The 25,451-nt window shown below is 39.0% G+C and overlaps 1 protein-coding gene across 1 annotated transcript in view; it reads left to right on the top strand.

Moving 5' to 3' along the window:
* LOC150081723 (uncharacterized) overlaps positions 1-25,451 on the top strand; it is a 305,523-nt gene that overhangs the window by 96,204 nt on the left and 183,868 nt on the right. Inside the window, exon 5 of the mRNA XM_090380297.1 lies at positions 8,857-8,978. Coding sequence (XP_090236423.1) covers positions 8,857-8,978 — 122 coding nt within the window. The remainder of the gene's footprint in view (positions 1-8,856; positions 8,979-25,451) is intronic.

Genomic DNA, 25,451 nt, shown 5'->3' with positions numbered 1-25,451 from the left:
TAGTCTAATAAAGAAGGTAGCACTCTCATATATTTTCTTCAAAATCATAATATATGGGGTATCAATGCCTTGTCTTTCCAGTACCCAAAACATTGCCTTATGCTGTATGGAGTCAAATGCCTTTTCATAATCCACAAATGCCAAGCATAATGGTGTTTTATATTCATTTGCTTTCTCCATTAGCTGTGATATTACATGAAGGTGATCCATAGTTGAGAATCCTGTCCTAAAGCCAGCTTCCTCTTTCGGTTGATTCTCATCAAGTATTCTTTCTAATCTGTTAGTAATGACCCTTGTGAACAACTTGTAGATGTGGGATAGCAAGCTAATTGGTCTATAATTTCCAATTTCTGATTTATCTCCTTTCTTATGCAGCAAAACTATGATTGCATTATTCCACTGCTTAGGTGTCACACCTTTTCTAATGCACTTTGTGAAGAGTCTTGCCAGTTTTTGTGTTATGTCTCTTCCTCCCAATTTTAACAACTCTACAGTAACTTCATCTTCCCCCCGGGGCTTTCTGATTCTTCATTTTCTTCAATGCATGTTCTACCTCATCAGGAAGAATATTGGGTATGTCGTATGTGTTGCTACTTTGCAATCCATCTTCCCCACCGCTGGCATCATTCCCCTGCTCCTTGTATAATTCTCTATAGTAGTCTTCTGCTATTTGAATTATGCCTTCTCTGCTGTTTATAAGTACACCATCGCAATTCTTCAGTTTCAGTATCATTTGTCTTTCTGTATTACTGCTCATGGCTGCTGATTTAATTCCTTTGTTTTCCCTTAATGCTTGTTCTACTTTTCTTGTGTTAAATCTTCTTATGTCCTCTCTGAGTCTCTTTCTAATGGTTTTGCATAATTCAGTATACTCAATTTTCTCCCTGTCAGTGTTTTTCTTGCGTTTCATTTGTCGTCTTCGGTTCATCATGTCAAGTGTTTCTTGACTAATTTTTTCTTCTTTGGATTTCTTTTTCCCTATAGGTTTCTTGGGCTTTATCACTTTCAAAAATTTGTAATATTCCTCGTCGATATCTTGGTCCTCAGCAGTCTGCAGAAGCTCATACTTGTTCTTAAGTTCCAGTACCTACTGCTTTTTCTCCTCTTCTGTTATATCAAAGACATTTGTATTATTTACTCGAGTCAGTTTTTTCCTTTCCTACATCTATATCAAGTGTACATCTTACCATTCTGTGATCACTTCCAACATTTACCTTATTCAGGACAGTAACATCATTCACAATATATCTTCTGTTAGTGAGGATGAAGTAGATTTCATTAGTAGTTAATGCATTTGGACTCTTCCATGTCCACTTTCTGTTCACCCTTTTCTTGAAAAAAGTGTTCATTACTGACAATCCTTGAGATTCTGCAAATTCCACAAGTCTTTCATTTCTTTCACCAATTCCAAAATTTCCTATTGTTCCCCTTTCTGCGCTGTTTTTTCTTTTTCCAACCTTAGCATTGAAGTCTCGCATAATAATAGTGTAGTGGGTTTTCTGCTCATCTAGAAGACTCAATTTCGGTATACATTTCTTCAACCTCTTCATCATCATGGCTCGATGTTGGTGCATAAATCATTATAATCTTTAGCTTGTATCTCTTAGAAATCTTGAGTATTAGTCTTGACACTCTTGGTGATGTACTTTTGAATTCCAAAATGTTGTTTTTAAAATCTTTATGGACCATAAACCCCACCTTCACTTCTTTCACTGTTTCCATTGGTGTACAGCAGATTTCCACTTGGTAAACTTATAAGTGATTAATTTCTTCTTCTTGTTTCAGCCAAACCGATGATATTCCAATTCACATTTTCCAATTCCTTTTCCAGCTCTAATATCCTGTCTTCACCGATGAGTGTTCTTACGTTATAATAGGCCAAGTTCAGTTTCCGTGCTTGGCAGCCTGGTCGTACCCAGAGATTCTTAGCACCCTCTGCTTCCACTCTGATCCTCTCGCTGCCGTAAGAGGGAGAGTGAAAGCTGCTGGGGACTGAGGGCCATTTGTTTCGTCGTGCTTTCATGTGCTGGAGGGGTGGTCTTTTCCTCTTCACGCTGACCAGGCATCTTGAAGAGAACCACTCTACACGTTCGTTGCCACCTAAGTGACGTAACAGGGCTTACCATCGAGAAGGTGTGCATGAGTGGATTTTAGGGAGGCAGGTCAACCGGACTTCTCCTAAATCTTCTGTAATAGAGAGATATTGGGTCCATCAGTGTTTTAGGCTGAGTGTCTGATAACACACAGGATACCTGTTCCCCTTTAAGCCCCTGAACACTGTACTGTCCATCTATGTCAACTGGATGCACTTCTTTAGATTTTGTGTTTCTTAACTAACTGCCTGACTCCTCCCTTTCTATCCTGTCTATCTTTTCTGTACACATTGTCCTCCTCAAATTCAAATACTGCATTTCTTATACCTGTGTGACACCATGTCTCTGATATCCCAATAATTGTCTTTGCTGTCTTGACCAGTACTTCAAATTCATCAAATTTATTTACTATACTCCTAGCATTGATGTATATGTAAGTATACCAATGCCAGGAGTATAGTAAATATACATGCACCTATTCTTACTCTTAGTTACCCTAACACAGCCCATATATTTACTTGTTCCATGATGACTCACAGCAGTCCTTGAAATCCCCAGCATCTTGCATTGGACAGAATTCTGTCCAGCATCGTGGCTGGACAGAATTGCAGGCAATGTCAAATTTAACCCACTGAGTTGGCACCTAATTTCTTGACACATATCACAAGTAATGTGCTGCTTATTCCAATAGAAGCAGTGCAAGAATCACTTTCACCTCTGCCTGCTGCTACTCTTAATCTATTGGTCTGTGAACCCCTCCTCCAAGCTAGTAGTTTTTCGACCCACCTAACACTGCCTTGATAACATCTGTAAATATTCTTGAAACCTTCTATTTAAGTGTATCCCATTCCTGTAGAAACAATCTCTTCTGTTAACAAGCACAGACTACCTGAGAAATATTCTTCCCTATGAGCCTTGCACAATCTCTCCAGGGCCGAATTGATTGACAAGGCTCTCATCATATACTCCTTCCTATTGTGGCTGGACAGAATTGCAGGCAATGTCAAATTTAACCCCTCTGAGTTGGCACCTAATTCCTCGACACTCTCTGCACCTAGCGCACACACAGACATCCTCCTTGGCTGCAGACCTGTTCCAGACAGGTCTGCAGACGTATCACAAGTTGCACATTTTTTTAGGCTGTGATGTCTTGAGAATTGCCCTTCGTTTCTGCCTCGAGCCACAGCATTCCCGCTGCTTTGTGCATGTTTCTTTGCTGCTGCTGTAGTGTGGGCATGATTTTTTGTTTAAATTCAGTTTGATTATTTAACAATGAAAATTAATAAGGTTAATATATTTAACCGATTGCTTGACTATATTATACTTGACTATACCAATGAGCCAAAACATTATGACCAGCAAGTTGCTATGCAAATCGAAGCAACTGCAGGTGAACTACGGCATGTGCCCAGGTCGGGACACAGTATAAAAAACACCTGATACTGAGCTCTGTTAATCATTTCTTCTGATGGGAAAGGCAGCAGACTTAAGTGAGTTTGAGGTGCCTCCGTAGCCAGGTGGGAAGGAGCAGCAGTGCATAGCACGCTCTTCTTGATTAGACCGGGGTTCGAGCCCGTCACCACCAAATACGGAGGATGCGGAAAGGTCAGGGAATGACCACCGCATATCCCCGGAGCAATATGGCCTTAGTTGCTAATGCTCCCAAAACCAAAAATAACCTTAAGTGAGTTTGACAAAGGCCAAATTGTAATGGCCAGACGACTGGGTCAGAGCATATCCGAAACAGCATGGCTGGTGGGACGCTCATGGTCAGCCGTGGTTAGTACCTATTGAAACTGGTCTGAGGAGGGGAAACCCACAAACCGCCAGCGAGGTGTTGGATGACTAGGGCTCATCAGTGCTTGAGGTGAGCAAAGGCTCTCCTGGATGGTACATGGTAACAGAAGGGCAACGGTGGCGCAACTTGCCAGTAATTGGAATGCTGGTGACGGGAGTAATGTGTCACAACACACAGTACATCGAACTCTGCTGAAAATGGGGCTGCGTATTCACAGGCCACTCGGACTGCCCATGCTAATCACAGTTCACCGGCAACAGTGCCTTAAGTGGGCACACGAGCATCAAAACTGGACCTTGAGTGATTGGAACAATGTCGTCTGGTCTGATGAATCATGTTTCCTGTTGCACCATGTGGACGGCTGGGTACGTGTGCGGCGTTTACCTGGGGAAGTGATGGCACCTGCATGCACCATGTGACGAATACAAGCCGGTGGCAGTGGTGTCATGCTTTGGGCGATGTTCTGCTGGGATACCCTGGGTCCAGTCATCCATGTGCCGGGCTCGAGTACTTGGGAGTCATACTGGATCAGAACTTCTCCTTCCAAGGCCACCTCAAATATACAAGGGTTAAAATCAGAGCTTACACTGCACTTATCTCCAGGGTAGCCAGATGGGACTGGGGCCTTTGCTGGCAAACTCTCCATCTGTTTTACAAAGCAGTTTTCACACCCATAATCGCCTATGCAGCTGGAGCATGGTAGAAGGCCACGTCTGCCGTCAACAAAAGAATTATTGACTCCACTCAAAGAATAATTCTCCTCACCATCACCTGTGCGTGCAGCGTGGTAAGCACACATGCCCTGCAGATCCTAGTAGACGTCCTCCCTCTGGATTTGGAGATAGTGCACAGGGGACTCCTACACCACCTAGCCAAGGGTACCAGGAAAACCTGCCTTGGTTACACTATGGACCCAGCAAAAGATCGCACTGCAGAAAAGAGAAGGCTCCAAGCTTACCTGGTGCAAGTGTGGCAAGAACGATGGAATCACTTCCACACTGGAGAAATTACTAGGAAATTTGTGCCTGATGTCGGCCAAGGCACCAAGCTGATTCTCCTCGGGACTGTGGCCAACATATCTTTTAACAGGGCACCTACCAATCAAAGCTAAGCTGTCTCTCCTTGGGATAGAAGAGGACCCTTCCTGCATTTGTGGAGAGCTGGCAGCACTTCATGTATGACTGCCAGCTCTATGATGACCTCCGGAACATCCTGATAACAAAACTGACTTGCTTAACCAGTGGACAGGAGCACCACGTGCTAGACACAAGGGAGGAATATTTGGCATTCGCTGACTTCGCCCAGGAACTCTTCATAAGGCGGTGGACACTTATTGTCGTGGAATGTCACTGACATACCCCCATAAATGTGACAACTTTACTGGAATGGACATAAGCCCTATGTATGACAATACTACCGGACTTGTCATCCACCTGGACCTGACACTAATAGGTGCTCAAGATCACGAACGATTTGATATCAACTACTGGAGCATGACTGATGGCAGATGGACAGCACAGTCGGACCTGACACTGATGGACTCGAACTAACGTGACATTGATCTCATCACAGACCTGGATACCTACCAGTACCAGTTGTTAACCAAATGATGATGACATGAGGCAGTTTGTCCCTGCACACCACATTGGCGATCTGCTCTGTGCTCCCTTGTGTGGTGCCTTTACTCCTGTTCTCGGGGGGGGGGGGGACGGTTCTTCTCCCCTATTTCCTCCTGGTGGGGCCTGGGCCAGCCTCACTGACCATATTTGGGTCACCTTCTCTATTGTTCCCATATTTCTATATCTCACCCCCCCAGTCTTTGGTCTTCCTCCCCTACTCCACCTATACACTAGCATATGCCCCACACAAGTTCCAAAGTTTAATTACAACCAAATTACATTGTTTATAATCCATTCGGCTTTTCTAATCCTAGCACTCACCTCCACTTTTTTACTTTTTTTTTTTTTTTTACATAGGCCCTAGCCATTGAAATCTCAGGAAACTAGTTGGCAGGGCCTGCCAGATAAAATATAGAGCTACTGGGTACCTGGTCTGCCTCCACGTGGGCAACGGTGGGTCCCAATAGGGGCCCACCCAATGGCTAAATGGCCAGAAGAACAGCAGTACATGACACTACACATATATATAGCCCACACACTTTTAAATCTCTGGCCTTAACAGTGAACTACTACACCCACAATGAAAGCAACGCCGAGATGGGGGGAACCTCTGGTGCCATTAGACACGAAAACACTTTACCTAAATATCATTGCTGACCAGGTACACCCTTTCATGGCAACGGTCTTCCCCCTCTGGTGGTGCCGTCTTTCAGCAGGATAATGTGCCATGCCACACCACCCGGATTGTTCGAGACTGGTTCACAGAACATGAGGAAGACTTTCAGGTATTGCCCTGGCCTCCAAATTCCCCAGACATCAATCCCATCGAGCATCTGTGGTTTGTGTTGGAACAGCAACTCCAATCTGTGGTGTCTCAACCACGGACCATAGAGGAGTTAAAGGATCTGCTGGTTATGTGTTGGTACCAGATACCACAAGACACATTTAGAAATCTTGTAGCATCCATGCCTCACTGGGTACAAGCTGTTTTGGCTGCACGTGAAGGACTAAGATCATATTAGGTAGGTTGTCATAATGTTTTGGCTCATCAGTGTATACAATACTATACTAAGCTAATACAGTGATGTGCATTATGCTGTTTGTTCCCTGTGTGAATTTTCATAGAATCAGTGGTGAAATTCTTTAAACACTATCTTATTGTTATCAAGAAGCTTTGTGACACTAGAATCTCTGCTTGCTGTACTGTTTCATCTTGCTTGCTTTTTTTTTTTTTTTTATGAACTTACTGTTAAGTGTACTTTTTTTTTTTTTTGCTTTCATTTGTATTATTTTCTTTTACTATTTTTTATTTATAATTTTATTTTACCTGTTTTTGAAGCATTTTGTAATGATTTGAACAGATTCACATTTTGATTTTACCATAATAATAATGTGTTCTATACTCTGTTAGTAACCTCTACTGCTGTATTTTTATGTTGCTTCTTTGCATATGTTAGTGAAAGTTAGGGTTATCGAGAGATGAGGGCAGTTGGTTCAGTTGATCCAGGCTAGGCGATTGTGTAAGGAACTTGGAAGCTGTTCACCCCATGTGCCTGTGATGGCTGTAAGTGTTCCTGGTAACAGTATAAGTCAATAATAGTATTTAAATTCAAAATGTCTGTAGATTCCTTTGTTGGTGTTTTCATGGAGAATACAAGGAGGTCAATATTTCACTCCTAAACTTATGAAATATTGATATCTGATTTTTTTTTAAACAATTCTGTGTACAGAAATCAGTTAATAACACAGAAAGTCTTGTTATTCATGGAACTGGTCTACACCCTCAGAATATCATATTATATAAGTGTAAATAAAATTTATTTTAGTGGCAGATGAGAATGATTTTTCCCCCCTTAATATTCCCTAGACCAACTTAAAGGCGAGCTTATGTCTTACACTTTTGGAACCTGCTCATTCCATATACAAGGTTTGTTTAGAATGTATCTGGACTATGATATAGTAATAGTAAGCATACTTACAGGTTGTGCAATTTAATCACCTTTGAAATAGTGTCTTTCTAAGGTGCTTTGCTCAATGATTTTTTCCCATTTTTTGAAGCCTTCTGATAAACTGACTTCAAAATCATGCTGAGTAGTCATAACCCTCTTTATTCTTTGTACATCATTAATGTTATCGAATGTGATGCTACATTGTGTTGAAGCAACCAGTGTGGAGTTTCGCTTTTTATTCTTTGAACTACATCATGAAGGTATCTGAGAACTTCAGCATAAGTTCTTTATTAATTGTTTAAAGCCTTCATTTTGTTGTGCAGTTTCCATGTTTTATGAATTGGGGAAGGAGTCTTCTACTGGGTTGACTGTTTGGTTTTTGTGATCATACCCGTAAACCCCGTTCACCTCTAGTTATGATACATTTCAAGAAATGTCTCATCATTAGTCAGTGTTCAGACAAATCGGAAGTGACTTACTGGCAGTGTTTGTGTTGTTCCCCTGTTAACAGTTGCAGCACAAACTTCACGGAAAAGTGCCTCATGTCAAAGTTTTTGTTAAATTGAAATGATACTATTTGATGGAGATAAGAGGTTTCTTTACAATTTTACAAACAGTTCACATTTGAGACATGATTTCATCTTTTTTTGAAGTTGAGGGTTGTCCATATTATGGATCATTTTCGACAGATTCCCTGCCCCTCTGAAAAGAAAGTGCCATTCAAAAACTTTTGTCTCATTTTATAGTCCCCGTTTGCTATTTTCAGATGATCGAATATGTCTCGTGTGGTTTTCCTGATTTTAAAGTAAAATGTAGGGCACACATTGTTCATTGCACTTCAACGTTTTGAAATACAGTGGGATGTGAAAACTTGTCTTCATTACTGGATGACAATCACAGAATATCATACTGAGTGATCAGCTTATTGCATGGAGGTAAGGATGAGACATGCCAAAACACATTGCTTTGTTGCAGTGCACTCTGTTTTTTCAACCTTTAACTTTGATCATAATACAGATACCTTTTGAACACACCTCACATTATCATCTGTGTACAGTAAAGAATGTTTAATTCACATATACCAAGAATAAGCCACATATATTTGAAGTTTTGTTATCTGCAGTGATTTGTATATTTATATATATTTTATGTTCTCCTTATTTCATGTTTCCTTACATGAAAATATGAGGAAATGGAAAGTAGTTCTATATGCAAAGGGGCTGATGGAAGTAGTCTTTTTTTTTTTTTTTTTTTTTTTTGATAGAATAATGTATCATTATTGGTCATTGATGCAGTTATTTTAACTTTAGCAGTTTTTTTATTTTTTTAAGCTTTAATTAGGTAATGAACATGCAGAAAGAAATTATTTTATTTATCAAAATAATATTTTCATGCAGGTGGAGAATATACTTATGGATGAAACTGGTAACTTTGTACTCTGTGATTTTGGGAGTGCAACAGTGAAGGTAGTCAATCCATTATCTCAGGGAGTTGCTGTAGTTGAGGATGAAATAAAAAGGTAAGTCATATTGGAAAAAAAGAAAGTCTCCTATTTTTTCTAATGTAGAGGCTACAGTGGTTAAAGCATTTTTGAACTTAATTCTAATCAGTTTTCTGGCTTTATTAAATTATACTCTTAATTTAATTTAGTATTAATTTAATAAAAACTTAAACATTTGATATGCTGTCATTGTGATTATATTGTGCATATTGGTTAATAATTTTAAGACAGACTGTTGCTATCTCGCTAAGTTTAATATTGCTTGAAATAATGGAGACATGATAAACTTCACTAAGGAAGTGAGGATTATGCATCTGATAAAAAGTTGTCAAAATGCAGTAATATAATATTTTTATTCAGAACAATCCCAGAAGACCATTAAGTCTGTGTGGTGCAAAATGATTAGTGGCAAAGTGAGGGTGTGAGTATATGAGGTGATAAGTATGAGTCGCTATACATAACTTACATAGGCAAATAACTTTGATTGTCTTGTTATGGGAGATTTCAACTTTTCATTCATTAATAGGAAATCATGGACTGGTAGTTTGATTTATGTGATAAATTTTGCAAATCGACATGGTGACATTATATCAACACATCAGAAAAAGTACAAGAGTTATGTATGATATCCTTGATCTGATCATCACAAATATGACAGTACAGGGACAATGACTATAGTATCCTAAAGTGGATATGTAAATTAGATTTTGGTCATCAGAGGGCAAGGATTCTTAATGGGGGGTTATTGTGGCCTGTGGAACTTCTTGGACTGTTTCATATGATATATAAAGGAGAGAAAGTGCAGTTGAATTATGGGGGGGGGGGGACTTTCAAGGCATTCATCATCAAAGTCATGAGTATATTCCTTCCATTTAGAATGCACTGCACAGATATGATGCCAGGATGAATGAAAAGGTAATGGTTTTGATTTGTAAATAAAACCACAGAATTAAGTAGGTGAAATCTGAGAATCGGAAATCAGTAGCTAAGACAGCTAAATATGGCAATAAAGAGTTTTTTTATTTCTACATGAATATGTAGGAGTAGGAGACCGGCGGAATTACTTAGCAAGTACAGGTCACTGTTGAAAAAAAGCCGTGAATTAGGGTTGAACTTGAAAGTGTCTGCAATTCTGCCCAGACACGATAGGAGGGAGTATATGATGAGAGCCTTGTCGATCAATTCGGCCCTGGAGGGATTGTGCAAGGCTCAAGGGGTAGAATTTTTTTCAGCCTGGACTGTACTTGTTAACAGGAGAGATTGCTTCTACAGGGATGGGATACACTTAAATAGAAAGGGTGCAAGAATTTTTGCTGATGCTGTCGAGGCAGTGTTAGGTGGGTCGGAAAACTGCTAGTTGGGGGGGATACAAGGACTAATAGATTAACAGTAGCCAGTGGCAGAGGTGGAAGTGATTCTTGCACTGCTTCTATTGAAATGAGCAGAAGTCTGAAAAACAAGATGCAGGATATTTCAGAGACTGCTGGTAGTCATTGCGGTACAAGTAAACACATGGGTTGTGTTAGAGTAGCTAAGAATAGAAACAGGTGCATGTATACCTGCGTGTACACCAATGCTAGGAGTTTGGTAAATAAATTTGATGAATTTGAGGTATTGCTCAAAACATCAAAGGCAGATATTGTTGGGATATCAGAGACGTGGTGTCACACAGATATAAGTAATGTGGAACTGGAATTTGGGGAATACAATGTGTATAGAAAGGATAGACACGACAGGAGGGGAGGAGGGGTTATGCTATTAATTAAGAAACACATAAAGTCCAAGGAAGTGAAGCCAGTCGACATCGATGGACAGGGCAGTGTCGAGTCAGTTTGGTGTGACATAAGCATAGGGAAATCAAAATTGAGAGTAGGAGTGTGCTATAGGCCTAATGACTCTGATGAGTATAATAAGATATTGTACAGGGAAATAGAGTGGGCCAGTAAATCAGAGAGTCTTATAATGGGGGACTTTAATTTCCCAGATATTGACTGGAATTTGTGGGTTGGTCACTCGCACACTAGCAAGGCTTTTGTGGATTTATTGGATGATTGTTTTCTACATCAGCATGTTCGTGAGGCAACAAGAGGGAGCAATACTCTTGATCTGATTATCAGTAGTGATTCTTCATGCATTAAGAACCTGCAGATAAATGAACCACTAGGTGGCAGTGATCACAGTGTGTTGAAGTGGGATTTACTCAAGGAGGTAACTACCATCAGAGGTAAAGGGAAGGGTTTTTGTTTTCGTAAAGGCGACTATGATGGTCTGAGACAATATTTAAATTCTATACAGTGGGACCAACTGATGATGTTACCAACAGCAAACTCAAAATGGGAAGCATTCAAGGAACTAATCTTGGAGGCTACCAGGCTTTACATACCAACTAAGAAATATTGTTCAAGGTTTAGGCCTAAATGGTTGTCAGATGAACTAATGAGACATGTGGCAGAGAAGAAAAATGCATGGGATACATACAAATTAATGGGTGACATGGAAGCCTATGATAGATATAAGTTGGTCTGTAACCAAGTCACAAAGGAGATTAGGCAGGCAAAGGCAGACTATGAAAAATCCTTGGCAAAGGATGCAAAGAAAAACAGAAAAGAGTTCTTTACATACTTGAACTCGAAAAGGAAAGGGATGAATCAGATTGGTCCACTGGATATTGATGGTTCAACAGTTGAGGATCCTGCTCAGGTGGCTAACAATCTAAACGAGTATTTTGCATCTACATTCACGCATGAGGAGTTATTCAGGAAGGAGAATGATGTAGGTAAAGTAAACATTGGCAGTGAGCTGGATGATTTTGTAATAACTGAGAGGAAAGTGGAGGAGAGATTGTTGAGGATAAACATAAAAAAGGCACCTGGGGTGGATGGGATCTATCCAGTTATATTAAAGGAGGCAGCAAAGGAAGTATGCAAACCCCTAGCCATAATTATGAGAGCTTCTTTGGACTCAGGAGAGGTACCCATAGACTGGAGATGTGCAAATGTAACCCCAATTCACAAAGGAGGATCAAAGGCTGACACAAGTAATTATAGACCTGTTAGTTTAACTTCTGTTCCAGGTAAATTAATGGAGGCACTGGTTAAAGAAGCATTGCAGGATCATCTAGACAAGAATTCAGTTATAGCTCAGACGCAGCATGGTTTTGTTAAGGGCAGGTCTTGCCTGACCAATTTGATTGGATACTATGATGTAGTCACAAAAGAACTGGATGCAGGGAATAACTTTGATATTATATATTTGGATCTTAGAAAGGCTTTTGATACTGTTGCACATGGAAGACTGCTGCACAAATTGGAGCAGTGTGGCATTGGAGGCAAATTGCTGCTATGGATAAGGGGATGGTTGAGTGGCAGAAGACAGAGAGTGGTAATCAATGGACACTGCTCAACATGGACTAATGTTATTAGTGGAGTTCCTCAGGGTTCAGTGTTGGGTCCGTTGTTGTTTTCGGTGTTTATGAATGATATTGATGATGGGATATCAAGTTTAATGTCCAAGTTTGCAGATGATACAAAGGTTGGCAGAGTCGTTAAGGACAATACTGACGCTATGCTGCTGCAACAGGATCTGGAAAGGTTGAACAGATGGGCTGAGAGGTGGCAAATGAGGTTTAACAATGACAAATGTAAAGTGCTGCATATGGGAAACAGTAACCCCAGAGCAACGTATCAACTCTGCGGTACTACACTGACAGTGGTGGAGAATGAAAAGGACCTGGGGGTAATTGTGCAGGCAGATATGAAGTTCTCTGAGCAGTGCAGACGAGCTGCAAGAGTAGCTCATGGTGTCTTGTCAATGATATACAGGAATTTTTCTAGCAGGGATAAGGAGGTGATTATTCCCTTATATAAGGCAATGGTAAGGCCACATCTTGAGTACTGTATACAGGTCTGGAGGCCTCATTTCAAGAAGGATGTAGAGCTGCTGGAACGGGTACAGAGAAGGGCAACAAGATTAGTAAATGGAACAAAGGGTTGCTCTTACGAAGAAAGGCTTAAGTTTTGCAAATTACAGAGTTTGGGGACTAGGCACCGGCGAGGTGATCTGATAGAGGTGTATAAGGCTTTGAATGGTTTGAGCATGCTCAATGCCAATGGGATTCTTCATCTTTCTCAGAATAATCACCTCAGAGGGCATAAATTCAAATTGAGGAAGGACGGATGTCGGATAGATGTGCGGAAATTTGCCTTTGGCCAGAGGGTGGTTGGTTGGTGGAACCGACTTCCATCACTTGTTGTTGAAGTTGATAGCCTAAACAAATTTAAAGCTCAACTGGACAGGTATTTCGAACGAACGGAGGGGTGAAATGGGAGTGGGTTTTTTTTTTTTTTTTTTTTTTTTTTGGCTGATGCTGAATAAGCTTGCTTTCTTGCATCATATGCCTCTGCTAATGCTAATGCTAAATGTAGAAGAAAGGAATAAACCAAATGGGACTGTTGTGCAGTTTGAAATGGTACAAACAGATAATCCAGTTGATATGGCTAGGGTGAAATGAGCAAATACTTTGTAGAAAGTCCCTTTTGAGCTGAGGGATATTGTGCTTACTTAACCTATAGTTCTCCCCTGAGCACTATAGGATAAGTGATATTGTTATTACAGAGGAGCGCCTAATAGAAGAACTGCCAAACTTGAAAATGGATAAGGTTTCAGGTACCAAAGATATTTATTTGATCATATTGAAGAAGGATGTGAAGAAGTATGTCAAAATATTAGGATTAATTATGGGGTCATTGGTGAATTCAGAGGTAGTCCCTCTTATATTAGAGAAGTGCCAAGAACTTGTAAGGGCAGAATGGTAGCTGTGAACAAGATTGATAATGCTAGACCAGTCAGTAGTAACGAATGGGCCTGGTGTACTGGGGTCCATGGTTTTTTAATAACATACACGTATAAGTTATAAATCCAGTTTAATGTATATATTTGTATTCTTACATTAAACTGGATTTATAACTTATACGTGTATGTTATTAAAAAAGACCAGTCAGTCTCACTTCATTGGTAGAAAAGGTCATGGCATCAGTGGTTGAGAGTGCATTACAGGATCATCTGGAAGTATAATATCCTAAATATACTGTCCAATGACCATGAAAAGAACGCCGTGAATCATTCTGCCACCCCCCTCCATGGAAATGGGGGGGTGGGGGTGGGGGTGGCAGAATGGTTTTGTTAAGGGCAAGTCTTGCCTGACCAATTTGATTGGATACTATGATGCAGTTACAAAAGAACTGGATGCAGGGAATAACTTTGATATTATATACTTGGATCTTAGAAAGGCTTTTGATACTGTTGCACATGGAAGACTGCTGCACAAATTGGAGCAGTGGCATTGGAGGCCAATTGCTGCTATGGATAAAGGGATGGTTGAGGGGGAGAAGACAGAGTGGTAATTAATGGACACTGCTCATCATGGACTAATGTTATTAGTGGAGTCCCTCCACTAATAACATTAGTCCATGATGAGTATTGGGTCCTTTATTGTTTTCTGTATTTATAAATGATAATTGATGATGGTATATCAAGCTTAATGTCCAAGTTTGCAGACGATACGAAGGTTGGCAGGGTTGTCAAGGACACTACTGACACTATGCTGCTGCAACAGGATCTGGAAAGGTTGAGCAGATGGGCTGAGAGGTGGCAAATGAAGTTTAACATTAACAAATGTAAAGTACTACATATGGGAAACAGCAACCCCAGAGCAACGTATCAACTCTGTGGTACTACACTAACAGTGGTAGAGAATGAAAGGGACCTGGAGGTGGTTGTGCAGGCAGATATGAAGTTCTCTGAGCAGTGCAGACGGGCTGCAAGAGTAGCTCATGGTGTCTTATCAATGATATACAGGAATTTTTCTAGCAGGGATAAGGAGGTGATTATTCCCTTGTATAAGGCAATGGTCAGGCCACACCTAGAGTACTGTATACAGGTCTGGAGGCCTCATTTCAAGAAGGATGTAGAGCTGCTGGAACGAGTACAGAGAAGGGCAACAAGATTAGTGAATGGAACAAAGGGGTGCTCTTACAAAGAAAGGCTTAAGTTTTGCGAATTACAGTGTCTGGAGACTAGGCACCAGCGAGGTGATCTGATAGAGGTGTATAAAGCCTTGAATGGTTTGAGCATGCTCAATGCTGATGGGATTCTTCCTCTTGCTCAGAATAATCACCTGAGAGGGCATAAATTCAAATTGAGGAAAGACAGATGTAGGATAGATGTGCTGAAATTTGCCTTTAGCCAGTGGGTGGTTGGTAGGTGGAACAGACTTCCATCCCTTGTCATGGAAGTTGATAGCCTAAATAAGTTTAAGGCTCAGCTGGACAGGTATTTTGAATGAACAGAGGGGTGAAGTGGAAGTGGTTATTTTTTATTTATTTATTTTACTTTATTTATTTATTTTTTTTGGCTGATGCTGCATAAGCTTGCTTTCTTGCATCAAATGCCTCTACTAATGCTAATGCTAAAATGGAAGAGTTCCATTTTGTTTGGTTATTGTGGTCACTCACTATGCAGGGTTGCTGTAAATGCATATTGGCGTTGGAAACAGATTTTGATTTTGCAGAAGTAATATTAGCCTGCTTGCATTTACAAACATGCTTTTTAAATTTTTATTTTACATTTATTTTGCATTTTACAGTTTGAAAAATGTTTTTTATTTTTGTAATGATGTATTTTGAGAAGAGCAAAACCATCCATTCCCAAGCAAGGGAAATCATTAACAATGTAATAAAATTTAGTGAAAAAGAAGCTATTGACAATGCTCTTCAACTACCAATCTGCCCAGCTAGAAAATATGCTTCAGCAGCAACAGGAGTTTCTTTCCACTCTGAAGACTGAAAAACATCAAGCAGGTGAACTTGAATGTAGTACCAGTAGTGTTATCTACACCTGGAAAACACTGTAAAAAGGTGAACATTTGAAAGGAAATATAGATGACTTTGATAGATGCATTATTTGTGATGTGGTAAATAAATTTTATATAAAACAAAAGAAAGTGCCAACAATTTGCAAATTGTTCCCAGTTTTAAAAGGTAAAATAAATTTTATGTGGAAAAGAGGAGTTTGAAGAAAATATTGCATTCCATGAATTACATATGGTGAAAGTGTGCCAACAAGTGAACAGTTTTAATTGAAAGCCCAGATATTGTTGCATGGAGAAATAAATATCTGTGCACCATGAAGAAGTACAGATAGGGCAAAAGAAATATTATTTACCTATATGAAACATAGATTAACAGTAATTTGATTTTCTAAAAATGTTGACAAAGTTTTAAATGATTCTATTATTGGAATTAAAATGGATGTAAATTTGAAACATTGACTTATAGTAATTCATGCTGGCGCATCATCTGGTTTTATTCCCTATACTGACCTTGTGAACAAAGCTGGGACAGCTGCAGGACAAATGAACCATGGCCAAATGAACTATCAAGATTTTATAGGTGTTAGAAAAATTGCTTCCCAATATTCCACTTCATTAGCATTCCTAATATTGCATTTCATTAGTAGAGGCATATAATGCAAGAAAGCAAGCTTATACAGCATCAGCCAAAAAAAAAAAAAAAAAAAACCCTCCCATTTCACCCATCCATTTGCTCCAAAAGTTTGTCCAGTTCTTCCTTGAATTTATTTTATCAACTTCCACAACTACAGATGGAAATTTGTTCCAGCAATCAACTACCAGCTGGAATCATTCCGTCATATGTATTGACAGTGCATCTTACCACACCAAAAAGGCTGATTCAGTTCCTGCAAAATATTAATTCAGCTAAAGAGGATAGGACTGCAAGCCTGAACTTTTTTATCTGATAAAATGACATGCACCAAAAACAAATATTTACAGAGTAGACAAGGTCATCAGTGATATAGGCCATATTGTCATTCTTATTCCACCATACTGTTGCAATTTGAACACTTGAATTTGTTTAGTCTTCAGTAAAAAGGTACATAAGAGAGAAAATGTGTCTGCAAACTTCATATTGTGTGGAACCTTCAACTTTTGTTAAACAAGGCATTCAAGAAGATAGGACAAAACAAATGGGAAAAGCACTGCAAACATTGAATGTTTAGAGAAAAAGTATTGGGAGAGACAGATTTGTTGAAGAAGTTGTAGATGTGCTTATTATACAGTTCAGTGAAAATGAAGAAACTTTGGTCGAGGACTTTTTTTTTTTTTTTCAAAATGAATGTATGAGTGAAAGTGATGATAATTATTAATTTGATTTTAATTTCAGTCATTAAATTTTACATTTTAGACAATGCAAAATTTTAACATAGTATTAATGAATTATCCCATTTATACATTGAAAATGTTTCTTAAATTCCTTGATAATACTATATTTTTTTTTTTTTTTTTTAATTATGTTCTGACTTTCAGCTTGATTTTAATAATTATCCTTTTGGTGTATTAGAAAACGTAAAAAATTATATAAGCCCTTTTAGGAGTAACTTTGACCATAGCCGTAGAATTCTGTCTGTCAATATAAGTGAAATTGGGCTGTATTTCCACTTAATGTAAACTTAAATATTTTTGATAGAAAATTTTCATTTTTTGTTCTTTGTTAGAAAAATACATGTTTAGTTTCTGTTACTATGTTTTGAATTATAAATCTAGACCCACAAGTTTATAACCGAATAAAATCCCCTTTTTTATTAATGTTTATTGTTCAATTTGTATATTAGAAGTATTATGTTATTTACTGATTTTAAAATTTTAAAATAGCCTTCAATTAATGCCATGATAATGTAAATGGCAGTAATGCCAAAACAAATAATTCAGTGTTTGTGATATCCCTGCTGAAGACTTGTTTTGCCAGTTACCCAAATTGAAATGAACCATTCCGTTTCCATGGCTGCTGAATGAATGACAGAGCTCTTCTTATTGTGGTGGGACAATATTACAACATGGTTTTAAAAATGGAAAAGTCTTGCTTGTTGTAATGAGGACACCCATATGCTATAGAAAATATTACTTATTTTGAACTAAATTGTACAGAGAATTAACGATAACACTAAAATATGTTACATTTCACACCTCTCTGTGCATTCTTCCAAAATAGAAAATTAAACTTAAAGTTAATTTTTCATCTCAGGAAAAATGCTCAGAGTTGTGCCAGAATTTAAGATATATTTTAGTGTTATTGTGACAGTTTCATTTTGAAATAAAATTTATTTCAAAATTAAACTGTTTCTTAATACAGAGAAGTGTCCTTTATCATCATCATCAGCCACTGCAGGATGAAGGGCTCTCCAGCAACTTTCCAGTTCCTTCTGTTTTGTGCAATGGCCATCCACTTACTACCCATGAACTTGTGAATTCCATCTGTCCATCTACATTGTTGTCTTCCAGGTCTTCTTCTAACTCCTCTTGGGTACCATTCTATTATTTTCTTAGTCCATCTGTCATCATGTCTTCGAGCTATGTGTCCTGCACAAGACCATTTCAGTTCTTTAGTTTTGATAAGAATTTCTTTTATTAGTGTTTGCTGACTAATCCACGTGTTTCTTTTCTTATCCAACAGTCTGATTCCTAATATAATTTGTTCCATTCTCCTCTCCATTCATTTGGTGAGTGCCCAATTTTCACTTCCATAAGTCATGGGAGTATACATTGGTTCATTATTTTACGTTAAAAGACAAATTGGGATATTGCTCCTCAGTATGTGACTATATTTCCTGAATGCCATCCATCCAAAATTTATTCTTCTCTTGACTTCCAGCCATTTATAATTATTACAGCTAATGACTTGTCCCAGATAAGTATATGACTCCACATTTTCAATTAGTGCTCCTTCAATCATTATATCCATTTCTGTGGCATGCTTGTTCATCATTACTTTTGTTTAACCATATTAATTTTTAGTCCAAAATCCTTACTAACTTTGCATAACTGATTAAGATTTTCCTCTAATTCTTTGGGATCATGGCTTATGACCACAGTATCATCTGCAAATCGTAAATGGTTTAGGTACTCTCCATTCACATTGATTCCATTCTGCTACCAGTCTAATCTTCTGAAAGCTTCCTCAAGGGCAGCAGTAAACAACATCGGAGATATTGTGTCTCCTTGTCGAACTCCTTCCTCAATTTTAAATTTTCTACTGTCTTTGTCTAGTCTAATAAAAGGAGGTAGCATTCTCATATATTTTCTTCAAAATCATAATATATGGTGTATCTGTATGGCATAATGGTGTTTTATATTCATTTGCTTTCTCTATTAGCTGTGATATTACGTGAAGGTGATCCATAGTTGAGAATCATATCCTAAATCCAGCCTGCTCTTTTGGTTGATTCTCATCAAGTATTCTTTCTAATCTGTTAGTAATGACCCTTTTGAACAACTTGTAGATGTGGGATAAATGACAAGCTAAATTGGTCTATAATTTCTGATTTCTGATTTATCTCCTTTCTTAAGCAGCAAAACTATGATTGCATTATTCCACTCCTTAGGTGTATCACTCCTTTTCTAATGCATTTTTTGAAGAATCTTGCCGATTTCTATGTCATGTCCCTTCCTCCCAATTTTAACAATTCTACAGTAACTTCATCTTCCCCTGGGGCTTTCTGATTCTTCATTTTCTTCAAAGCATGTTTTACCTCATCAGGATGGATATCGGGTATGTTGTATGTGTTACTAATTTGTGATCCATCTTCCCCACTGCTGGCATCATTCCCTCATGCCTTGTATGACTTTTTATAGTAGTCTTCTGCTATTTGGAGGATGCTTTCTCTGCTATTTATAAGTACACCATCACTATTCTTCAGTTTCGGTATCATTTGTCTTTCTGTATTATTGCTCATGGCTGCTGATTTAAATCCTTTGTTTTCCCTTAATGCTTGTTATACTTTTCTTGTGTTAAATTTTCTTATGTCCTCTCCGAGTCTCTTTCTAATGGCTTTGCATAACTCAGTATACTCTATTTTCTCCTTGACAGTGTTTTTGTTGCACTTCATTTGTTGTCTTCAGTTCATCGCGACAAGTGTTTCTTGCCTAATTTTTTTTTCTTTGAATTTCTTTTTACCTATAGGTTTCTTGTTCTTTATCACTTTCAGAAAGTTGTAATATTTCTCATCGATATCTTGGTCCTGAGCAGTCTGCAGAAGCTCAAACTTGTTCTTAAGTTCCAGTACATACTGCTTTTTCTCCTCTTCTGTTATCTCAAAGACCTTTGTATTATTTACTTGAGTAAGTTTTTTTCTTTCATTTCTTTTCTTACATCTATATCAAGTGTGTATCTTACCATTCTGTGATCACTTCCAACATTTACCTTGTTAGTTATGATGAAGTCGATTTCATTAGTTGTTAATCCGTTTGGGCTTTTCCATGTCCACTTTCTGTTCACCCTTTTCTTGAAAAAAATGTTCATTACTGACATTCTTCAAGATTCTGCAAATTCCACAAGGCTTTCACCTCTTTCATTTCTTTCACCAATTCCAAAATTTCCTATAGTTCACCATTCTGCACTGTTTTGTCTCTTTCCAACCTTAGCATTGAAGTTCCCCCCCCCTAATGATAGTGTAGTGAGTTTTCTGTTCATCTAGAAGACTCAGTTTCGGTGTACATTTCTTCAACCTCTTCATCATCATCATGGCTCGATGTTAGTACATAAATCATTATAACCTTTAGCTTATATCTCTTAGAAATCCTGACTAGTAGGCTTGTGATACCCTTGTTGATGTACTTTTGAATTCCAAAATGTTTTTTTATATCTTTATGGACCAGAAAGCCAACTCCACCTTCACTCCTTTCACTGTTTCCGTTGGTGTACAGCAGATTTCCACTTGATAAACTTATAAGTGATTCATTTTTCCTTCTTGTTTCTGTCAATCTGATGATATTCCAATTCACGTTTTCTAATTCCTTTTCCAGCTGTAATATCTTGTCTTCGCCGATGAGCGATCTTACGTTGTAATAGGCCAAGTTCAATTTCTGTGCATGGCAGCCTGGTCGTACCCAGAGATTCTTAGCACCTTCTGCTTCCCCTCTGATTCTCTCCTGCCCTAAGTGGGGGGGGTCACTATTTCTCATTTTCTTGAATGATATTGATCACAGAATAAAAGACATTTCCAGTTGATGTGAAGATCAGGAGAGTGGTTTACGGTGCAAAGCAGGACAAGCTTCATGGATGGGTGCAAAAATTATAGTTTTTTTTGATACTGCCTGATATAAAGTTCTACATTTTAGAAATAACCATAATAACCGGTTATTTACACTTATCTTCAAGTGTATGAGTTATTCTCGGTGGGAGTTTTCTTCTAGTAACATAGCTCTCTGAGGAGCTGTTGTGGCCACCAACAAATTCCTCTACTGCATTGATCATGTGCTATATGAGCAGCATCGCAAAGTGTAATGCCTAGAAGGTTCACAGATCCCATCCCTCCACCTAGTTGCAGGTTTTCCTCTGCATCTTTCCCCTCGGTTTTTCCTTCCATTATATTCTTCAACAGAAAGTTTTCCTTGCTATGAAGAAGAATTTTAGGCATGACAATTTTATTCAATATCCAGACATTTGTTCTTCTATCCAAGTAAGAAATATGCAGCATTCTTCTGTAAGACTACATTTCAAATGCCTCAGTTTTCTTCCTGTCAGCTCTTTTCAGATTCCATCCTTCACATCCATAAGTGGCAACTGGAAAAATTAATGAATCAATGATTCTCAGTTTCGTTTTTAGGGGCAGATCATGATCTCTCCATAATTTTATCAGATCAGCGACCAACATTTTAGCAATTGGCTGTTGTCTCTTTACATCGTTTGAGAAGTCACTATATAATCTCAAACTTGTTTCTTGCAAGGAACAATTCATTCCACTCACTAATCTTGTTGCCTGAAGAGGGTGTTAAAATGCAATCAGACATGGACCCTATCGTGCAGTATATGCTGGAAGTGCATGATATTAACCCCAGGGGCTCACATCTGGTGAGTATGGGCTTGGCACACCCAGGGTCCTGAGCTAGATATCATCATTCTTCTTTTTCTTGTTGATTCCCTTTCTCTCTCTCTTTCTCTCGGGGTAATTTAGAAAAAAAATTTTTTTGGCTGGTGCAGCATAAGCCTCAGGCTTCCTTGCGCCATAAGGCTGATAAGAATAATATTTTATCAGTGATTTACCATACCTTTGCATCTAGGGAGAAGGAGGTTTGTTTGTTATTTGGTTTTTAGGAGCATTAGCAACTAAGGCCGTATTGCTCTGGGATATGCGGTGGTCATTCCCTGACCTTTCCGCATCCACCGTATTTGGTGGCGACGGTCTCGAAACCCCCCCCGTCTAATCAAGAAGCGTGTGCTACGCACTGCTGCGCCTTCCCACCTGGCTACGGAGGCGGCCAAGAGAGAGAGAGAGGAGGAGGTAATTGTTTCATTACATACGTCATCGGTAAGACTGCATTTGGAATATTTTTGGTTCTGAAGTTACAACTAGAAAAGGACATTGAGCTTCTTGAAAGGATCCAAAGATCAGCTACTAGCCATTGAATAGCAAAGGGATGTCCATTTGAATAGACTACAAATATGTTGGTTACATATTCTTGGACACTTTTGCCCCACCCTCTCCATATTTTATGTACCAGTAATCGAGATGTATAAAGTAAAGGGAAAGCAAAATGATACCAAAAAATTATTAGCATTAGTAAAGGCACATGATGCAAGAAAGCAAGCTTATACAGCATCAGCCAAATAAAAAAAAAAAAAAAAAAAAAAACCCTACCCATTTTACTGATCCATTCATTCCAAATGTTTGTCTAGTTCTGCCTTCAATTTATTTAAGCTGTCAACTCCCACTTCAACAGATGCAAGTTTGTTCCAGCAATCAACCTCTCGCTGGCTAAAGGCAAACTTCTGCAAACCTATCCTACAACTATCTTTCCTCAATTTGAATTTATGCACTCTCAGGTGATTATTCTGAGCAAGAGGAAGAATCCCATCAACATTGAGCATGCTCAAACCATTCAAGGCCTTATACACCTTAATCAGATCACCTAGCTGGTGCCTAGTCTCCAGACACTATAATTTGCAAAAATAAGCCTTCTTAAGAGCAACCCTTTGTTCCATTCACTAATCTTGTTGCCCTTCTCTGTACTCATTCCAGCAGCTCTACATACTTCTTGAAATGAGTCTTCCAGACCTGTATACAGTACTCAAGGTGTGTCCTGACAAGGGGATGCTAGAAAAATTCCTGTATAACATTGACAAGACACCATGAGCTACTCTTGCAGACCATCTGCACTGCTCAGAAAACTTCATACACAGTTACCCCCAGATCCTTTTCATTCTCTACCACTGTGAGTGTACTACCACAATTAATATGTTACCCTGGGGTTACTGCTTCCCATATACAGTACTTTACAATTGTCAATGGTAAACTTCAGTTGCCACCTCTCAGCCCATCTGCTCAACTTTTCTAGATCCTATTGCAGCAGTGTACTACCATTAGTCTTATTAACAACCCTGCAGACCTTCGTATCATCTGAAAACTTAGACATTAAGCGTGATATACCATCATCAATATCATTAATAAATACAGAAAACAACAATGGACCCAACACTGAATCCTGGGGGACTCTACTAATAACATTAGTCCACAAAGAGCAGTGTCCATTGATTACCACTCTCTGTCTTCTCCCACTCAAACATCCCTTTATCCACAGCAGCAATTTGCCTCTATGCCACACTGCTCTAATTTGTGCAGCAGCCTTCCATGTGCAACAGTATCAAAAGCCTTTCTAAGATCCAAATATATGATATCAAAATTATTCTTTGCATCCAGTTCCTTTGTGACCACATCATAGTATCCAATCAAACTGGTCAGACAAGACTTCCCATTAACAAACGCATGCTGTGTCCGAGCTATAACTGATTCTTGTCTAAATGATCCTGCAGTGCTTCTTTAACTAGTGCCTCCATTAATTTTCCTGGAACAGAAGTTAAACTAACAGGTCTGTAATTACTTTTGTAACACTTTGATCCTCCTTTGTGAATTGGGGTTACATTTGCATATCTCCAGTCCGTTTGTACCCCCCCTGAGTCCAAGGAAGCTCTGATAATTATTTCTAAGGGTTTGCTTATTTCTTTTGCTGCCTCCTTTAATATAACTGGATAGATCCCATCTTATGTTTTTCTTCAATTTCTTTTCTTACTTTTCTTGTGTTTTTCTTCAATTTCTCCCCCACTTTCCTCTCAGCTATTACAAAATCATCTATTATCTAGCTATTACAAATCACTGCCAGAGTTTAGTTCACCTCTGGCGGGCGCCTCCGTAGCCAGGTGGGAAGGAGCAGCAGTGCGTAGCACATGCTTCTTGATTAGACCGGGGTTCGAGCCCGTCACCACCAAATACGGAGGATGCGGAAAGGTCAGGGAATGACCACCGCATATCTCGGAGCAATTATGGCCTTAGTTGCTAATGCTCCTAAAAACCAAATAACAAACAAACAAACAAACAAACAAACACCTCTGGCATTCCCCTCCCCGAATAACTCCTCATGTGTGAATGTTAGATGCAAAATACTTATTTAGTTTTAGCACTAGTAGAGGCATATGTAAGAAAGCAAGCTTATGCAGCATCAGCCGGAAAAAAAAACAAACAAAAAACACTCCCATTTCACCCCTCCTTTCATTCGAAACACCTGTCCAGCTGAGCTTTAAATTTATTTAGGCTCTCAACTTCCGCAATGAGGAATGGAAGTCTGTTCCACGAACCAACTACCCGCTGGCTAAAGGCAAATTTCTGCACATCTATCCTACATCTGTCTTTCCTCAATTTGAATTTATTCTGAGCAAGAGGAAGAATCCCATTGGCATTGAGCATGCTCAAACCATTCAAGGCTTTATACACCTCTATCAGATCACCTCACCGGTGCCTAGTCTCCAGACACTGTAATTTGCAAAATTTAAGCCTTTCTTCCTAAGAGCAACCCTTTGTTCCATTCACTAATCTTGTTGCCCTTCTCTGTACTCGTTCCAGCAGCTCTACATCCTTCTTGAAATGAGGCCTCCAGACCTGTATACAGTACTCAAGGTGCTGCCTGACCATTGCCTTATACAAGGGAATAATCACCTCCTTATCCCTGCTAGAAAAATTCCTGTATATCATTGACAAGACACCATGAGCTACTCTTGCAGCCCGTCTACACTGCTCAGAGAACTTCATATCTGCCTGCACAATTACCCCCAGGTCCTTTTCATTCTCTACCACTGTCAGTGTAGTACCACAAACGTGATTCGTTGCTCTGGGGTTACTGTTTTCCATATGTAGTATTTTACATTTGTCAGTGTTAAACTTCATTTGCCACCTCTCAGCCCATCTGCTCAACCTTTCCAGATCCTGTTGCAGCAGCATAGCGTCAGTAGTGTCCTTAACAACCCTGCCAACCTTTGTGTCGTCTGCAAACTTGGACATTATGCTTTATACACCATCATCAACATCATTTATAAATACAGAAAAGAATAATGGACCCAACACTGAACCCTGAGGGACTCCACTAATAAC

This window comes from Mastigoproctus giganteus, chromosome 8, assembly GCF_048544385.1.
Source record: "Mastigoproctus giganteus isolate SK-2022 chromosome 8, ASM4854438v1, whole genome shotgun sequence".
NCBI classification, from domain to species: Eukaryota; Metazoa; Arthropoda; class Arachnida; order Uropygi; family Thelyphonidae; genus Mastigoproctus; species Mastigoproctus giganteus.
This window is presented reverse-complemented; position numbering and strand designations above follow the sequence as displayed.